At 40.2% G+C, this 15,061-nt stretch overlaps 1 protein-coding gene and 1 pseudogene across 1 annotated transcript; both read right to left on the reverse strand.

The window, feature by feature from the left end:
- Nucleotides 1-259: 259 nt before the first annotated feature.
- LOC139187264 (olfactory receptor 5M11-like) lies at nt 260-1,234 on the reverse strand. Its single transcript, XM_070803271.1, has one exon. It carries the CDS (start codon nt 1,232-1,234, stop codon nt 260-262), a length of 975 nt encoding a protein of 324 aa, XP_070659372.1.
- An 8,885-nt stretch (nt 1,235-10,119) lies between these two features.
- LOC139187265 (olfactory receptor 5M11-like) lies at nt 10,120-13,062 on the reverse strand (annotated as a pseudogene).
- Between the last annotated feature and the right edge of the window lie 1,999 nt (nt 13,063-15,061).

Below are 15,061 nucleotides of genomic sequence, written 5' to 3' on the forward strand. Positions count from 1 at the left end.
AAATGAAATGACTTCAAAGCACCTAAAATTTCATTCTAAAAGCAGTTCTGAAATAGTTGATCTGAGGTGCAGAACTCTATGCTTCATTTCTAACAATATCCAAGGAGATGTTACTACTGTCAACCCAGGAAAATATATTAAAGGACAGCAGTCTAGACTAAGTACAGCTTATTTATTCTCAGTCCGAAGAACAATTGAAACACAGACACAAAGAATATGAAAACTGATCTTATAAATGTAGAGACATTTGAGCCAAAGATTAAGAGTAACCATTTATTGGAAATTGAGGCATGGCCATCTTAGTGACTATGTTTCTCCTGAGGACTCTCTTCAGTGCTTGTTTTACATATTTGTTCCTCAGAGTGTAGATCAATGGATTAAGTACTGGACTTACAAAGGTGTAGAAAACAGCTATTATCTTGGATTCTTCCACCGTCTTGTCTGTTGGTGGTCTTACATACATGCAGAAGAGTGTCCCATAAAATAGCGTTACAGCCATCATGTGGGAACCACAGGTGGAGAATGCCTTGCGCCTTCCTTCTGCTGATTTGATTCTGAGGATTGCAGTGAGAATTAAGGCGTAAGAAGTCAGGATGATGATGAGGGAGTTGGAGAGATTGAAGCCTGCTGATATCAACATGGCATGCTCTTTGACATAAGTATCAGAGCAAGAAAGCTTGATGAGTGGCGGGTCAGCACAGTAGAAATGGTTGATGATGTTGGATCTACAGAAGGTCAAGTGGAAGGTCAGGATGGCCTGGAAGAGTCCATCTGAGAAGCCATAGACATAAGGAAATGTGGCCAAGCTTATGCAGATGCACCTGGACATCTTCACACTGTAGTGCAGAGGGTTGCATATGGCCACGTAGCGGTCATAGGCCATTGCTGCCAGCATGTAAAACTCAGTGAGGAGAAGTGCTATGAAAAGGTAACATTGTACAAAGCAGCCAGCGAAGCTGATGGTCTTCTTCTGTGATACCAGATTAGTCAGCATCTGTGGGGCTGCAGTAGAGGTATAGCACAAGTCTACAAAGGATAAATGAGTGAGGAAGAAGTACATGGGTGTGTGAAGGTGAGAGTCCAGTCTGATTAACACCATCATGCCCAGGTTGCCTAGGAGGGCGACCAGGTAAATGACCAGAAACAGCATAAAGAGGAGAGGCTGGAGCTCTGGACGATCTGTGAGCCCCAGGAGGATGAATTCTCTTAGTATGGTGTCATTGGTGAAGGGCATTTTCTGCACTTGAAACAGATGGAATCAGAGACATGAAGATGCACTTTTTATTACTATTGAAATGATTTTTATCTATACCTCCAGATCATTCAAAATGAATACTATTGTAAGATGAAGTTTTGCTTCTACTGAGCCATTGTTTCAGCTTCTTTAATACAGAACTATTATTTTATTTCCTTCCTTTATTTCCTTCCTACCTTGTACCTACATCTGTACCTAAAGATAACTATGCTTATAGCTATGTCCATATGTGTAAGTGAACTGCATATTCCGTATCTCCCTGCACTTTCTAAGCTTCTGCATTTTACATACCTTTATAGCCCCAGCTTCAAGGCTGTCCTTTATGAAGTACTTTCACTCCTCTCCCATCATACATAAAACTGAATTACTCCCTTTCTGCTTTTTACTTCCACCACACACCCTATATCCTCTCATTTATTGTTTAGCACATTACATCACTAAAATGGATCCACTTGCTCCTTATATGTTAGTTCTTCAAGGACAGAGTAAATTATTCTTCATTACTGTTCTGTGATTTCTAAGGGCATATTTATATGCTACTTTAATGGCACCCCACTCTACTACTCTTGCCTGGAAAATCCCATGGATAGAGGAGCCTGGTAGGCTGCAGTCCATGGGGTCACTGAGGGTCGGGCATGACTGAGTGATTTCACTTTCACTTTTCATTTTCATTCATTGGAGAAGGCAATGGCAACCCACCCCAGTGTTCTTGCCTGGAGAATCCCAGGGATAGGGGAGCCTGGTGGGCTGCTGTCTATGGTGTCGCACAGAGTTGGACACGACCGAAGTGACTTAGCAGTAGCAGGTAAAATAGAAAAGAAAAAAAAATAGCATGAGCATGAAATACCAAACTACTTGCAATCTTTTATTCTGAATTCCCACAGAATGATTCACAGTGTTATATCTTTCACAGGAAAAACAGGGGCTTACAAACTGACAAAACAATTGCTCCAAGAAGCTTGTTAATCAAGATAATCTACAGAACATCTGTGTCAGAAAGTCTCATGGGACAGTGGAGTCTCACACTTAACATTTATCCCGATGATCCTAACACAGATGTTCCCAGAATCACACTTTAAAAATATAATTACAAACCAAAACACAAAGGCACAGTCACCAGAGTCCTATAAACACATGACAAATCAATGAACAAAGAATTTTTAGATGAAATTAATTCTTACACAGTATTTTGAGGATGGTCTACAACAATGACAGAGTGTTTTCATAAAGAAAAGAAACAAGCTTGGCATAAAAGGTATTTAAGTTATTAAATATGACCTCCATCTATCTAGACATATGACAATTTGTGGCTTACTAGTTCATCGTCACTTCTAAATAAGTACTGAGTCCCCTCTTTTGTACTCCACACATGCTTTTATGTTTTTATTTCTCTCACACTTCATTTTTTTAAACTTGCCCAATTCTTGTCTCATTTCCAAATAAGTCACTAAAATTTACTGTAGTTATAATTTAGAAATACAGTTTTTAAAACGTGCTTTTGTACCTATACCTCCCTTCCATTTTATATTAAGTACTTAATATACATCTATGGAATATGCTAATAGTAGTTACCGATAGTAGATAATGATTCTTACCCGGAAGGCACTTCATTTCCTTATTTTAAATGGAAATAGTAATATCTGTTTTGTTTTACTCTAAAATCTTTACAGAGATCACAGAGTAGTCCAAAAGTATTTATTGATAATTAATACATTATGTATTTATGCACTGTAGATGGAAAAATGAACCAAAGCTTCAAAATCCCTGCCTTTCTGGCATTCACATTCTAGTGGACACAGAAGGATAATGCCACAATAAATCATTAGTGTTTCAGATGACTCTGGCATGGAGGAAAAGAAAGAAAATGAAGGAAAGGTTGTTTAGATTTTAAACAGCAACATTAACAAGGAACTCATGTAAAAGGGACTTTTTAAATAACAATCTGAAAGAGAAAGAAAAATCAATCAGGAATTCAAAGGAGAATATTCTAGGAAGGATAAGGACCAGAGGCAAAGATACCATGTGTGATACATTTGGAAACCTGTAGGTCTATGTGAAGTGGACATGGAACAACACCCTGGATCCAAATCGGGAAAGGAGTATACCAAGGCTGTATATTGTCACCCTGCTTATTTAACTTATATGCAGAGTACATCATGAGAAATGCCAGGCTGGATGAAGCACAAGGTGGAATCAAGATTACTGGGAGATATATTAATAATGTCAGATATTCAGATGACACCATCCTTATGGCAGAAAGTGAAGTAAAACAAAAGAGCATCTTGATGAAAGTGAAAGAGGAGAGTGAAAAAGTTGCCTTTAAACTCAATATTCAGAAAACTAAGATCATGGCATCTGGTCTCATCACTTCATGGCTAATAGATGGGGAAAGAATGGAAACAGCAACAGACTTTATTTTGAGGGGCTCTAAAATCACTGCAGATGGTGACTGCAGCCATGAAATTAAAAGATCCTTGCTCCTTGGAAGAAAAGTTATGACCAACCTAGACAGAATATTAAAAAGCAGAGACATTACTTTGCCAACAAAGGTCCGTCTAGTCAAGGCTGTGGTTTTTCCATTGGTCATGTATGGATGTGAGAGTTGGACTCTAAAGAAAGCTGAGTCATGAAGAATTGATACTTTTGAATTGTGGTGTTGGAGAAGACTCTTGAGAGTCCTTTGGTAAACTAGGAGATCCAACCAGTCCATCCTAAAGGAAATCAGTCCTGAATATTCATTGGAAGGACTGATGCTGAAGCTGAAACTCCAATACTTTGGCCACCTGATGTGAATAACTGGCCTATTGGAAAAGACCCTGATTCTGGGAAACATTGGAAGTGGGAGAAGAGGACTACAAAGGCTGAGATGGTTGTATGGCATCACTGACTCAATGGACATGAGTTTGAGTAAACCCTGGGAGTTCGTGATGGACAGGGAAGCCTGTCTGCTGTGGTTCATGGCATCACAAAGAGTCAGACACGACTGAACAACTGAACTGAACTGCACTGAGGTCTATATGTGCATGTACAGAATTCATACAGAAGAATGCAGAAAGTCAGAGCTGATACCTCCACTAAAGCACAAATGTTTCACTTCACTGAGAGACTGATTTATCTCTGCCTATGAGATTTTATCAAGATACCACAACATTCACTGGAGAAAAAGAAGTTAATTGGTGGTTTATTTCAGCTTTCCTATAAGAAGTGTCTAAAAATGAATAAGCTGAAATCAGGTTATCTGCTTGTATGCCAGCAACAAGGTGGCTTAGGAGATTTTTCATGTTCTTCGACACCCAAGAATACCAGAGAGAGAAGAGGTAGTAGTTATTGGAAGAGAAAATGCTAGAAAGAAAAAGATCAGGATGTAGAAATTTCAGGTTTATTAAGACATGGCAGGAAATTAGACTGAAGGACCACTCCACTATTGCAGAAGGACTTGTTTATTACATGTCACATAATGATTGCTTCTGGGATCTGAAAAGGTCTTGATTCACTGTCTCAGTGACCTGTGTGAATCCAGCCATACCCCGACTGGAGGGCAGCAGGAGTACTGATAGGTGGCGAGATACCAAAACACCTATGGAGAGTAAGAAAGAAAATCACAGCTGACCTGGCTACCTTTTTTAGCCTAGAATGACAGGTGAGCATCTTCTTAATAGGGCATTTGTGGGTTTACTCCCTCACAGCCAAGGAGAGCCTCTCTCTGATGGAGGAAGAGACAGCAAAGGAGCAATTCAAGGACAGTTGCTGCTGCTAAGTAGCTTCAGTCATGTCCGACTCTGTGAGACCCCATAGATGGCAGCCTACCAGGCTCCCCCATCCCTGGGATTCTCCAGGCAAGAACACTGAAGTGGGTTTCCATTTCCTTCTCCAGTGCATGAAAGTGAACGTGAAGTCGTTCAGTCATGTCTGACTCTTAGCAACCCCATGGACTACAGCCTACCAGGCTCCTCCGTCCGTGGGATTTTCCAGGCAAGAGTACTGGAGTGGGGTGTCATTGCCTTCTCTGTCAAGGACAGGAGAAAGCTACAAATTGTTAAACCTGGGTAACTAGGACAATCTACACAATAGACACAATCCAGTAACAGAGAAAATATACAACATCCTTGTTCAAAAATAATTAAGGATTAATTAATTAATTAATTAAGGATAATTAAGACAGTGAGGAAGAACATCATATTTAATCTGTAAAGTTTCTGAAAACAGAGCCCTGTCAACGGCATTAGTTACATGCACATGAAATCAGCCATTCCTACAGCACTCAGGCCAGCAGAACTGACAATAGGGTATATGGAGCAGGAGAGTATCCTGTTCTGCAAAAAAGAAATGGAAGGAAGAAAGAAAGCAAGGTACCAGAGTCCAGGAAGAAGAGTTCAGCTCTGATGAGATCACCCTAGAGAGGAACCCAGCTCAGTGGGCTAGAGCTCGAGATTGAGAACTGGAGGAGAAGGGGGCAACAGAAGAGATGGTTGGATAGCATCACAGACTCAATGAACATGAGTGTGAGCAAACCCCAGGAGATAGTGAATGACAGTGAAGCCTAGTGCACTGCAATCCATGGAGTGGCAAAAAGTCGGACATGATTAGGTGCCTGAACAACAGCTGCTGCTAAGTCACTTCAGTCGTGTCCGACTCTGTGCGACCCCATAGACGGCAGCCCACCAGGCTCCGCTGTCCCTGGGATTCTCCAGGCAAGAACATTGGAGTGGGTTGCCATTGCCTTCTCCAATGCATGAAAGTGAAGGTGAGTCACTCAGTCGTGTCTGACTCTTCGCGATCCCGTGGACTGCAGCCTACCAAGCTCCCCTGTCCATGGGATTTTCCAGACAAGTGAAACATAGAGATTTGCATTTGTATATTTTGGTCAAACAGTGTAAAAGTTGGTGGACCTGCTTGAGATTTTACAACAATCTCCTGTTGACTTAAAAATAAGACAAACAAAGACTTACTTCTGGTTTGGGTATGAACCCATTTTCTCAACGTCTGTTTAGGAAAGTTCATTGATGCCTCTCTAAGCTGAATACCATTGATGTATTTCTAGCAGGATTTGGGAGGTAGGAACCTGTTCTTAAAGCAAATCTCAGAGGTACTTAGCAGCAGCAGAAACAAGTGTGTCATTAGGCATCAGCCCTTCAGGGATTCACTGTAACACTATGGGATCAAAGAGCTAATCATGTGTTTCAGACATATTTTTTCATATTTTCTAAATTATTACTTGCCCTGAGAGTGACATGGAAGGCAAGCAATGATTTCATTTTCACATTTTGAAGATGGTCTTATTTTATGTTTTATTTTTCTTTTATACTGAAACTTCCTCTTCTCCTAAAATCCAGAGCTCTTAGCAATGTCCTTTCTAATGGACATCCATGTCTTGGGCAAGATTAGGCATGAACAGGACTATGAAATAGACTATGAAATTGGCAGTCACCTTATTGAGCACTTCTTGTGTGGAGCACTTTCCCTTGGCAATTTAATTGATTCCTCAAAATGACACTTGGAGGTAGGGACTCCTTCCTGTCATTTCAGCTAAAGAATCAGACCTCCACTAAAGGAAGAGTAAAGCCTATGCCACATGTCTAGACAGTGGCAGGGTAGGTTTTTTTTTTAATTAATTTATTTATTTTACTTTACAATATTGTGTTGGTTTTGCCATACATTGACTTGAATCAGACACGAGTATAGATGTGTTCCCCATCCTGAACCCTCCTCCCACCTCCCTCCGCATCCCATCCCTCTGGGTCATCCCAGTGCACCAGCCCTGAGCACCCTGTATCATGCATCAAACCTGGACTGGTTTAGGTTTTGAATTTCTGCCTTCCTGTACTCAACTGACTAGTTTTTCTTTTTCTTTCTTTTTTTATTTTTTAAGTTATGAAAGTGTGATAACACATATGCAGGAGACTTGGGAAATACAGAATGAAGTGACATATAGTTCCACTATATTTTACAATTATTTTTAAGTATGAAAATAAATTTTTAGTTGAATTTTTAATATCAAACTCTCAAAAATTGATTAAAAAAATACATAGGAACATAGAAGGGTATAGTAGTCCTCAAAACACCCCAAATCAATTCAACATAATTAAGATTTATACAATTTTCACACAACAGTAAGATAAAAATTCTATTCAAGTTCCCACAGAGTATAAACTAAGAGACACTGGAACATATCCAGGGACATAAAAGAGGGTGCAAAATGTTCAGGGTCTGAACGTATTTAAACCATACAGAGTCTGTTCTCTTATTATCACTGGAGAATTATGTTAGAAATTGATATCAAAATATATTTGAAAATAACCCATATATTTTCAAGTGCAATGTGACATTTGCCAAGAGAGGTCTTTGACTTAGCCACTGAAAGCTTCAATAAAGTTAGAAAACTGAAAAAAAGAAAAAGAAAATGGGTGATTGCAGAGAAGAACGCATTTAAATGAGAAATTAATAGCAAACATACTTTCAAAACCACTTTTTCAACTATGGGAAGGGAAGCTGCCTTTCCTTAACGTGAAGTCAGTTTGTCCTTTTTCTCTCACCTTTCTTTAAAATTCTTGTTTCAGTTTCTTTTCAGTCAGTGCTTTCCTTGTTCTCCTCTGGTTCATGTTAATCTTGAAACTAGGAAATGCTTACATGGAAGGATTCTCAGAGGATGCTTTCTTGCCTCCACAGAACTGGGTTTCACCTCCGTCCTCCACTCTGTCTCACCACTTTGCCCCATCCTGGGCTGACACACTCAGTTTTCATCTCCTACTAATATTTCTGTTGCCACCACTACACTGCAATCTCTTATCTGTAAGAACTGTAATCTCCACAGTTTAGCTTGTGCCCTGGAGATTAATACTTGATCAACAAGCACTGATGGGGAGAATCAAGATCCCACATGCCATGTGTCTCATGATGTGGCCCAAAAAAAAAAAAAAAGTTAACAAATATTGATGAATAATTTAAGGAGTGTGTGCAGTGTATAATTCAGCAAATATACTGCACTCCTTGTCTTCTTGTATATTGCTTCCCAGGTATATTTGCATTTATTGAATACACAACCTCATCCCTCATACTTGAAATTCTGTAGGGAGATCATATGGGGTGAGTGACTCTCTTGTTTAACAACTGCAGGGGAAAAAAATGAATGGAAATAATTGATTATGGGTAATAGACATCAAATCCTTAATATGTGTGAGGCATTGACCTCACCACTTTACATGGATTAGTTCAGTCAATCCTCACAAACTCTTTGGGTCATCAGTATTATTATATTCACTTTACAAAAGGGAAACTGAGGACAGTGGAGGATAATTAACTTTCTCTGTCATATTGCTATTAATAAATTTTGAGAAAGGGTTTAAACAGATTAATAGATGGTCTTTAATATCATGTTGTTTAGGAAAGAAATGTGGCAAGCTCACACAGTGCTACATTCTGGGTAGAGGCAATCATTCATTCATTCATTTCTTCATTAATCTATATAGTTAATAAATTTTCAAGGAAAAACTTTTGCTTGCACTTTGCTATGAATATAGAGAGTATAATAGAAACGTAAATGATGATTTGTGTCCTTAAACCATTTCCTTTTCACAGTGGGAAAGGTGAGACATGCATATTTAAAGTCACACAATAGGATTTTAGATTGTTAAGAATTCTTCATGAAGACCATTCTGGAAAGTGGTAGTATGTAGAGATTGCACTTAATTCTCCATAATGAGAAAGGGCTATAATAATAGTTCAAGAAATATTTATTGAGAATCATCTTATTCACAGGTTTTGTGAAAAATGTTCACTTCATTTCAAACAGTGGGCAAAACTACACATGCACCTTGCCTCCATGGAGCTGAGACCTCCAAAGTTATGCTGTTTCTCCTGGTTCATGGACAACATTGAAGGGCAACAGCCTAGACTAATAAGTGTAGTTCATTGTTCCAGACCTGAGTATTTTTTGGTGAAATATTCTTCCATAAAGACATATGTCGGGAGCCGCGTTAGGCATTACTGATAAAATGGAGGTACGGCCCCAACCCCCTCTCCTCATTCCGCAGGCACGGTCCCGGCATGAAGGAGTTAGCTCTTGTGATTCTGACTTGTTTCTTCCTTTCTTTGGTTGAGTTGGCTGGAAAGAATGTTAAGGTGCTTATTGTTCTTGACAGGAGCATGAGAAAGCACAAAGCCTTCTGCAGTTGTGCCCAGAAAATAATCCATAAAGTTAACCACTGACATTTATTCAAGAATCTTTACAAAGAATGTTCCAGGATCAGCACATAGGCCGCAGCTTGAGGCCAGGGGAAGGATTGCTATCTGAGACCTGCTTGTGAGGGGAATGTTTATGGCAAAAGAAGTTTGCTGAGCTTAGGGTTAATTAAGAATAGATAGAAGCCTTTTTAGGAGACAGTGATCTTAAGAAGCCTTTTTAGGAGACAGTAATCTTTAGATACTAGGGGCAAACAGGATCTAGAAAGATAAGAAATAAACTGAGGAATGTAGCATGAGTCACAATGTAATCACAAGTTAAGTATAGGACACATAAGAGGAAGTAGATAGTAAAGCTGATTCTGAGAGAATCGCTGAAGCAGGAACTCTGTTTGTAGGACAACAATGATTTCTGGAGACAATAAATTTGGGTGGGGGAAACTAAAAATGTCAAACCTATGACCTAATGCTTTTGTCAAAGTATAGAAGAAAACCTGAAGCTTGAAATAAACATGTAGTCCTGTACTTTGAGTCAGAGGCTACATCATTGCCCGCCGACACCACTCACCCCTTCAGGCTGATTCCCTGGCTGCTGGAGCTGGACTTCGGCAGATATAGTCATAAAGAACCTGAAAACCCATCACGATAATGCAAAGGCCTTTGAGTCAAAGGTTAAGAGTTACCGTTTATTGGAAATTGGAGGCGTTGCCGTCTGAGTGACCATATTTCTTCGGGATCCTCTTCAATGCTTGTTTTACATTGTTGTTCCACAGGCTGTCAATCAATGGATTAAGTACTGGACGTACAAAGGTGTAGAAAACAGCTATTATCTTGGATCCTTCAGCATTCTTATCTGTTGGTGATCTTAAATATGTGCAGAAGATTGCCCCATAATATAGGGTTACAATCGTCACGTGGGAACCACAGGTGGAGAATGCCTTGTGCCTTCCTTCTGCTGATTTGATCCTGAGGATGACAGCAAGAATGAAAGCATAAGACACAGGATGGTGATGAGGCAGTTGCAGAGGTTGAAGCCTGTTGATATGAGCAAATAAAGCTCTTTGACATGAGTTTAAGACCAAGCAAACTTAATGAGTTGTGGGTCAGCAGAGTAGAAATGGTTGACAACATTTGATCTACAAAAGTTCAAACAAAAAGTCAGGATGGCCTGGAAGAGTCAAGTTTCTGCAGATGCACCTGGACATCTTCACACTGTAGTGCAGAGGGTTGTATATGACCACATAGTGGTCATAGGCCATTGCTGTCAGCATGTAAAACTCAGTGAGGAGAAGTGCTATGAAAAAATAACTGTGCAAAACAACCAGCAAAGCTGATGGTCTTCTTCTGAGATACCAGGTTAGTCAGCATCTGTGGGGCTGCAGTAGAGGTATAGCACAAGTCTACAAGGGATAAATGAGTGAGGAGGAAGTACATGGGCATGTGAAGGTGAGAGTCCAGTCTGATTAAAACCATCATGCTCAGGTTGCCTAGGAGGGTGACCAGGTAAATGACCAGAAACACTCTCTTCTAAACTCTCTTCTAAAAAGAAGAGAGACTGGAGCTTTGGGTGATCCATGAGCCCCAGGAAAATGAATTCTCTTAGTGCAGTGTCATTGGTGAGGGGCATTTTCTACACTTGAAACAAATGCAACCAAAGGAGATAAGAAGGTACACATTTTATTACAATTGAAATGATTTTTCTAATACTCTAGATGTTACTCAAAATGAATATTGTCATACACGGCTGCTTTACTTCTATTAAGCCATTGTTTCAGTTTCTTTCTTTTTTTTAATACTGAACTATTATTTTATTTCCATCTTTTACCTATTCTTGTACCTATAGCTGTATCTATAGGTAACTATACTTCTAACCATAGCTACATTCATGGTCACAAGTGAGGTGCATAATCGTTATCTCCCTGCACTATTTTTTCTTCTGCAACTCTACTTATCTTATAAGGCCAAGTTCAAGGCTAGTCCCTTGTGATGCATTTCTCACTCTTCTGTCATTATACCTGAGATTGAATTTATCCCCTTCTGTTTTATACTTCCCAAATACCCTATAAACTCTAATTTATTCTTCAGCACATTACATCACCAAAGGAGATCCACTTTCTACTCATGTGTTAGTTCTCCAGTTCAGTTCAGTTCAGTTCAGTCACTCAATCGTGTCTGAATTGTTGCAACCCCATGAACTGCAACAGGCCAGGCTTCCCTGTCCATCATCAACTCCCGGAGTTTACCCAAACTCGTGTCCATTGAGTTGGAGAAGACATCCAACCATCTCATCCTCTACCATCCTCTTCTCCTCCTGCCCTCAATCCCTCCCAGCATCAGGATCTTTTCCAATGAGTCAACTCTGCATGAGGTGGCCAAATTACTGGAGTTTCAGCTTCAGCATCAGTCCTTCCAATGAACACTCAGGACTGATCTCCTTTAGGATGGACTGGTTGGATCTCCTTGCAGTCCAAAGGACTCTCAAAAGGCTTATCCAACACCACAGTTCAAAAGTATCAATTCTTCGGCACTCAGCCTTCTTTATAGTCCAACACTCACATCCATATGTGACTACTGGAAAAACCATAGCCTTGACTAGATGGACCTTTATTGACAAAGTAATGTCTCTGCTTTTGAATATGCTATCTAGATTGGTCATAACTTTCCTTCCAAGGAGAAAGCATATTTTAATTTCATGGCTGCAGTCACCATCTGCAGTGATTTTGGACCCCAAAAAATAGTCAGTCACTATTTCCACAGATTCCCCATTGATTTGCCATGAAAAGATGGGACTGGATGCCATAATCTTACTTTTCTGAATGTTGAGCTTTAAGCCAACTTTTTCACTCTCCTCTATCACTTTCATCAAGAAGCTCTTTAGTTTCTCTTCACTTTCTGCCATAAGGGTGGTGTCATCTGCATATCTGAGGTTATTGATATTTCTCCCCACAATCCTGGTTCCAGCTTGTGCTTCATCCAGCCCAAGGTTTCTCATGATATAGTCTGCACATAAGTTAAATAAGCAGGGTGACAATATACAGGCTTGGCTTACTCCTTTTCCTTTTTGGAACCACTCCATTGTTCCATGTCCAGTCCTAACTGTTGCTTCCAGACCTGCATTCAGGTTTGTCAAGAGGCAGGTCAGGTGGTCTGGTATTCCCATCTCTTGAAGAATTTTCCACAGTTTATTGTGATCCACACAGTCACAGGCTTTGGCATAGTCAATAAAGCAAAAATAGATGTTTGGTTTTTTTGTTGTTGTTGTTTTTGAAACTCTTGCTTTTACAATGATCCAGCAGATGGTGGCAATTTGATCTCTGGTTCCTCTGCCTTTTCTAAAACCAGTTTGAAAATCTGAAAGTTCACAGTTCATGTATTGCTGAAGCCTGGCTTGGAGAATTTTGAGCATTACTTTGCTAGTGTGTGAAATGTGTGCAATTGTGTGACAGTTTGAACACTCTTTGATATTGCGTCTTTGGGACCGGAATGAAAATTGACCTTTTTCAGGCCTATAGCCACTGCTGTGTTTTCCATACTTGCTGACATATTGAGTGCATCTTTTTCACAGCATCATCCTTTAGGATTTGAAATAGTTCAGCTGGGAATCTATCACCTCGACTAGCTTTGTTCATAGTGATGATAGTGATACCTCCTGAGGCCCGCTTGACTTCACACTACAGGTTGCTTGAATCCAGGTGAGTGATGATACCATAGTGGTTATCTGGGGCATTAAGGTCTTTTTTGTATAGTTCTTCTGTGTATTCTTGCCACCTCTTCTTAATATCTTCTGCTTTGTTAGGTCCATGCCATTTCTATCCTTTACATAGCCCATCTTTGCATGAACTGCTTCCTTGGTATATCCAATTTGCTTGAGGAATTCTCTAGTCTTTCCTAGTCTATTGTTTTCCATTTCTTTTCACTGATCACTTGGGTTTGCTTTCTTATCTTTCCTTGCTATTCTTCCGAAATCTGTATTCAGATGGATATATCTTTCCTTTTCTCCTTTGCCTTTCACATCTCTTCTTTTCTCAGCTATTTGTAAGGTCTCCTCAGACAACCATTTTGCCTTTTTGTGTTTCTTCTTGGGGATGGTTTTGATCACTGTTCCAGTACAATGTTATGAATCCTCGTCCGTTGTTCCCCAGGCACTCTACCTACCGATTTATTCCCTTGAATCTATTAACCTCAATCAGATCAGATCAGATTAGTCACTCAGTCATGTCCGACTCTTTGTGACACCATGAATCACAGCACGCCAGGCCTCCCTGGTAATCACCAACTCCCGGAGTTCACTGAGAATCATGTCCATCGAGTCAGTGATGCCATCCAGCCATCTCATCCTCTGTTGTCCCATTCTCCTCTTGCCCCCCAGTCCCTCCCAGCATCAGAGTCTTTTCCAATGAGTCAAATCATCGCATGAGGTGGCCAAAGTACTGGAGTTTCAGCTTTAGCATCATTCCTTCCAAAGAAATCCCAGGGCTGCTCTCCTTCAGAATGGACTAGTTGAAACTCCTTGCAGTCCAAGGGACTCTCAAGAGTCTTCTCCAACACCACAGTTCAAAAGCATCAATTCTTCAGCACTCAGCCTTCTTCACAGTCCAACTCTCACATCCATACATGACCACTGGAAAAACCATAGCCTTAAATAGACGGACCTTTGATGGCAAAGTAATGTCTCTGCTTTTCAATATGCTATCTAGGTTGGTCATAACTTTCCTTCCAAGGAATAGGCGTTTTTTAATTTCATGGCTGCAGTCACCATCTGCAGTGATTTTGGAGCCAAAAAAATAAAGTCTGACACTGTTTCCCATCTATTTCCCATGAAGTCATGGGACTGGAAACCACGATCTTCGTTTTCTGAATGTTGAGCTTTAAGCCAACTTTTTCACTCTCCACTTTCACCTTCATCAAGAGGCTTTTGAGTTCCTCTTCACTTTCTGCCATAAGGGTGGTGTCATCTGCATATCTGAGGTTATTGATATTTCTCCCGGCAATCTTAATTCCATCTTGTGTTTCTTCCAGTCCAGCGTTTCTCATGATGTACTCTGCATATAAGTTAAATAAACAGGGTGACAATATATAGCCTTGACGAAGTCCTTTTCCTATTTGGAACCAGTCTGTTGTTCCATGTCCAGTTCTAACTGTTGCTTCCTGACCTGCATATAGGTTTCTCAAGAGGCAGATCAGGTAGTCTGGTATTCCCATCTCTTGAAAAATTTTCCACAGTTTATTATGATCCACACAGCCAAAGGCTTTGGCATAGTCAATAAAGCAGAAATAGATGTTTTTCTGGAACTCTCTTGCTTTTTCCATGATCCAGCGAATGTTGGCAATTTGATCTCTGGTTCCTCTGCCTTTTCTAAAACCAGCTTGAACATCAGGAAGTTCATGGTTCACATATTGCTGAAGCCTGGCTTGGAGAATTTTGAGCATTACTTTACTAGTGTGAGATGAGTGCAATTGTGTGGTAGTTTGAGCATTCCTTGGCATTGCCTTTCTTTGGGACTGGAATGAAAACTGACCTTTTCCAGTCCTGTGACCACTGCTGAGTTTCCCAAATTTGCTGGTATATTGAGTGCAGCACTTTCACAGCATCATCTTTCAGGATTTGAAAGAGCTCAACTGGAATTC

The sequence above is a fragment of the Bos indicus genome, chromosome 15 (genome assembly GCF_029378745.1).
Source record: "Bos indicus isolate NIAB-ARS_2022 breed Sahiwal x Tharparkar chromosome 15, NIAB-ARS_B.indTharparkar_mat_pri_1.0, whole genome shotgun sequence".
NCBI lineage: Eukaryota > Metazoa > Chordata > Mammalia > Artiodactyla > Bovidae > Bos > Bos indicus.

Bases quoted from the DNA above. Each gene is read 5' to 3' on its own strand.
- LOC139187264 (XM_070803271.1), bottom strand. From the start codon at position 1,234: ATGCCCTTCACCAATGACACCATACTAAGAGAATTCATCCTCCTGGGG.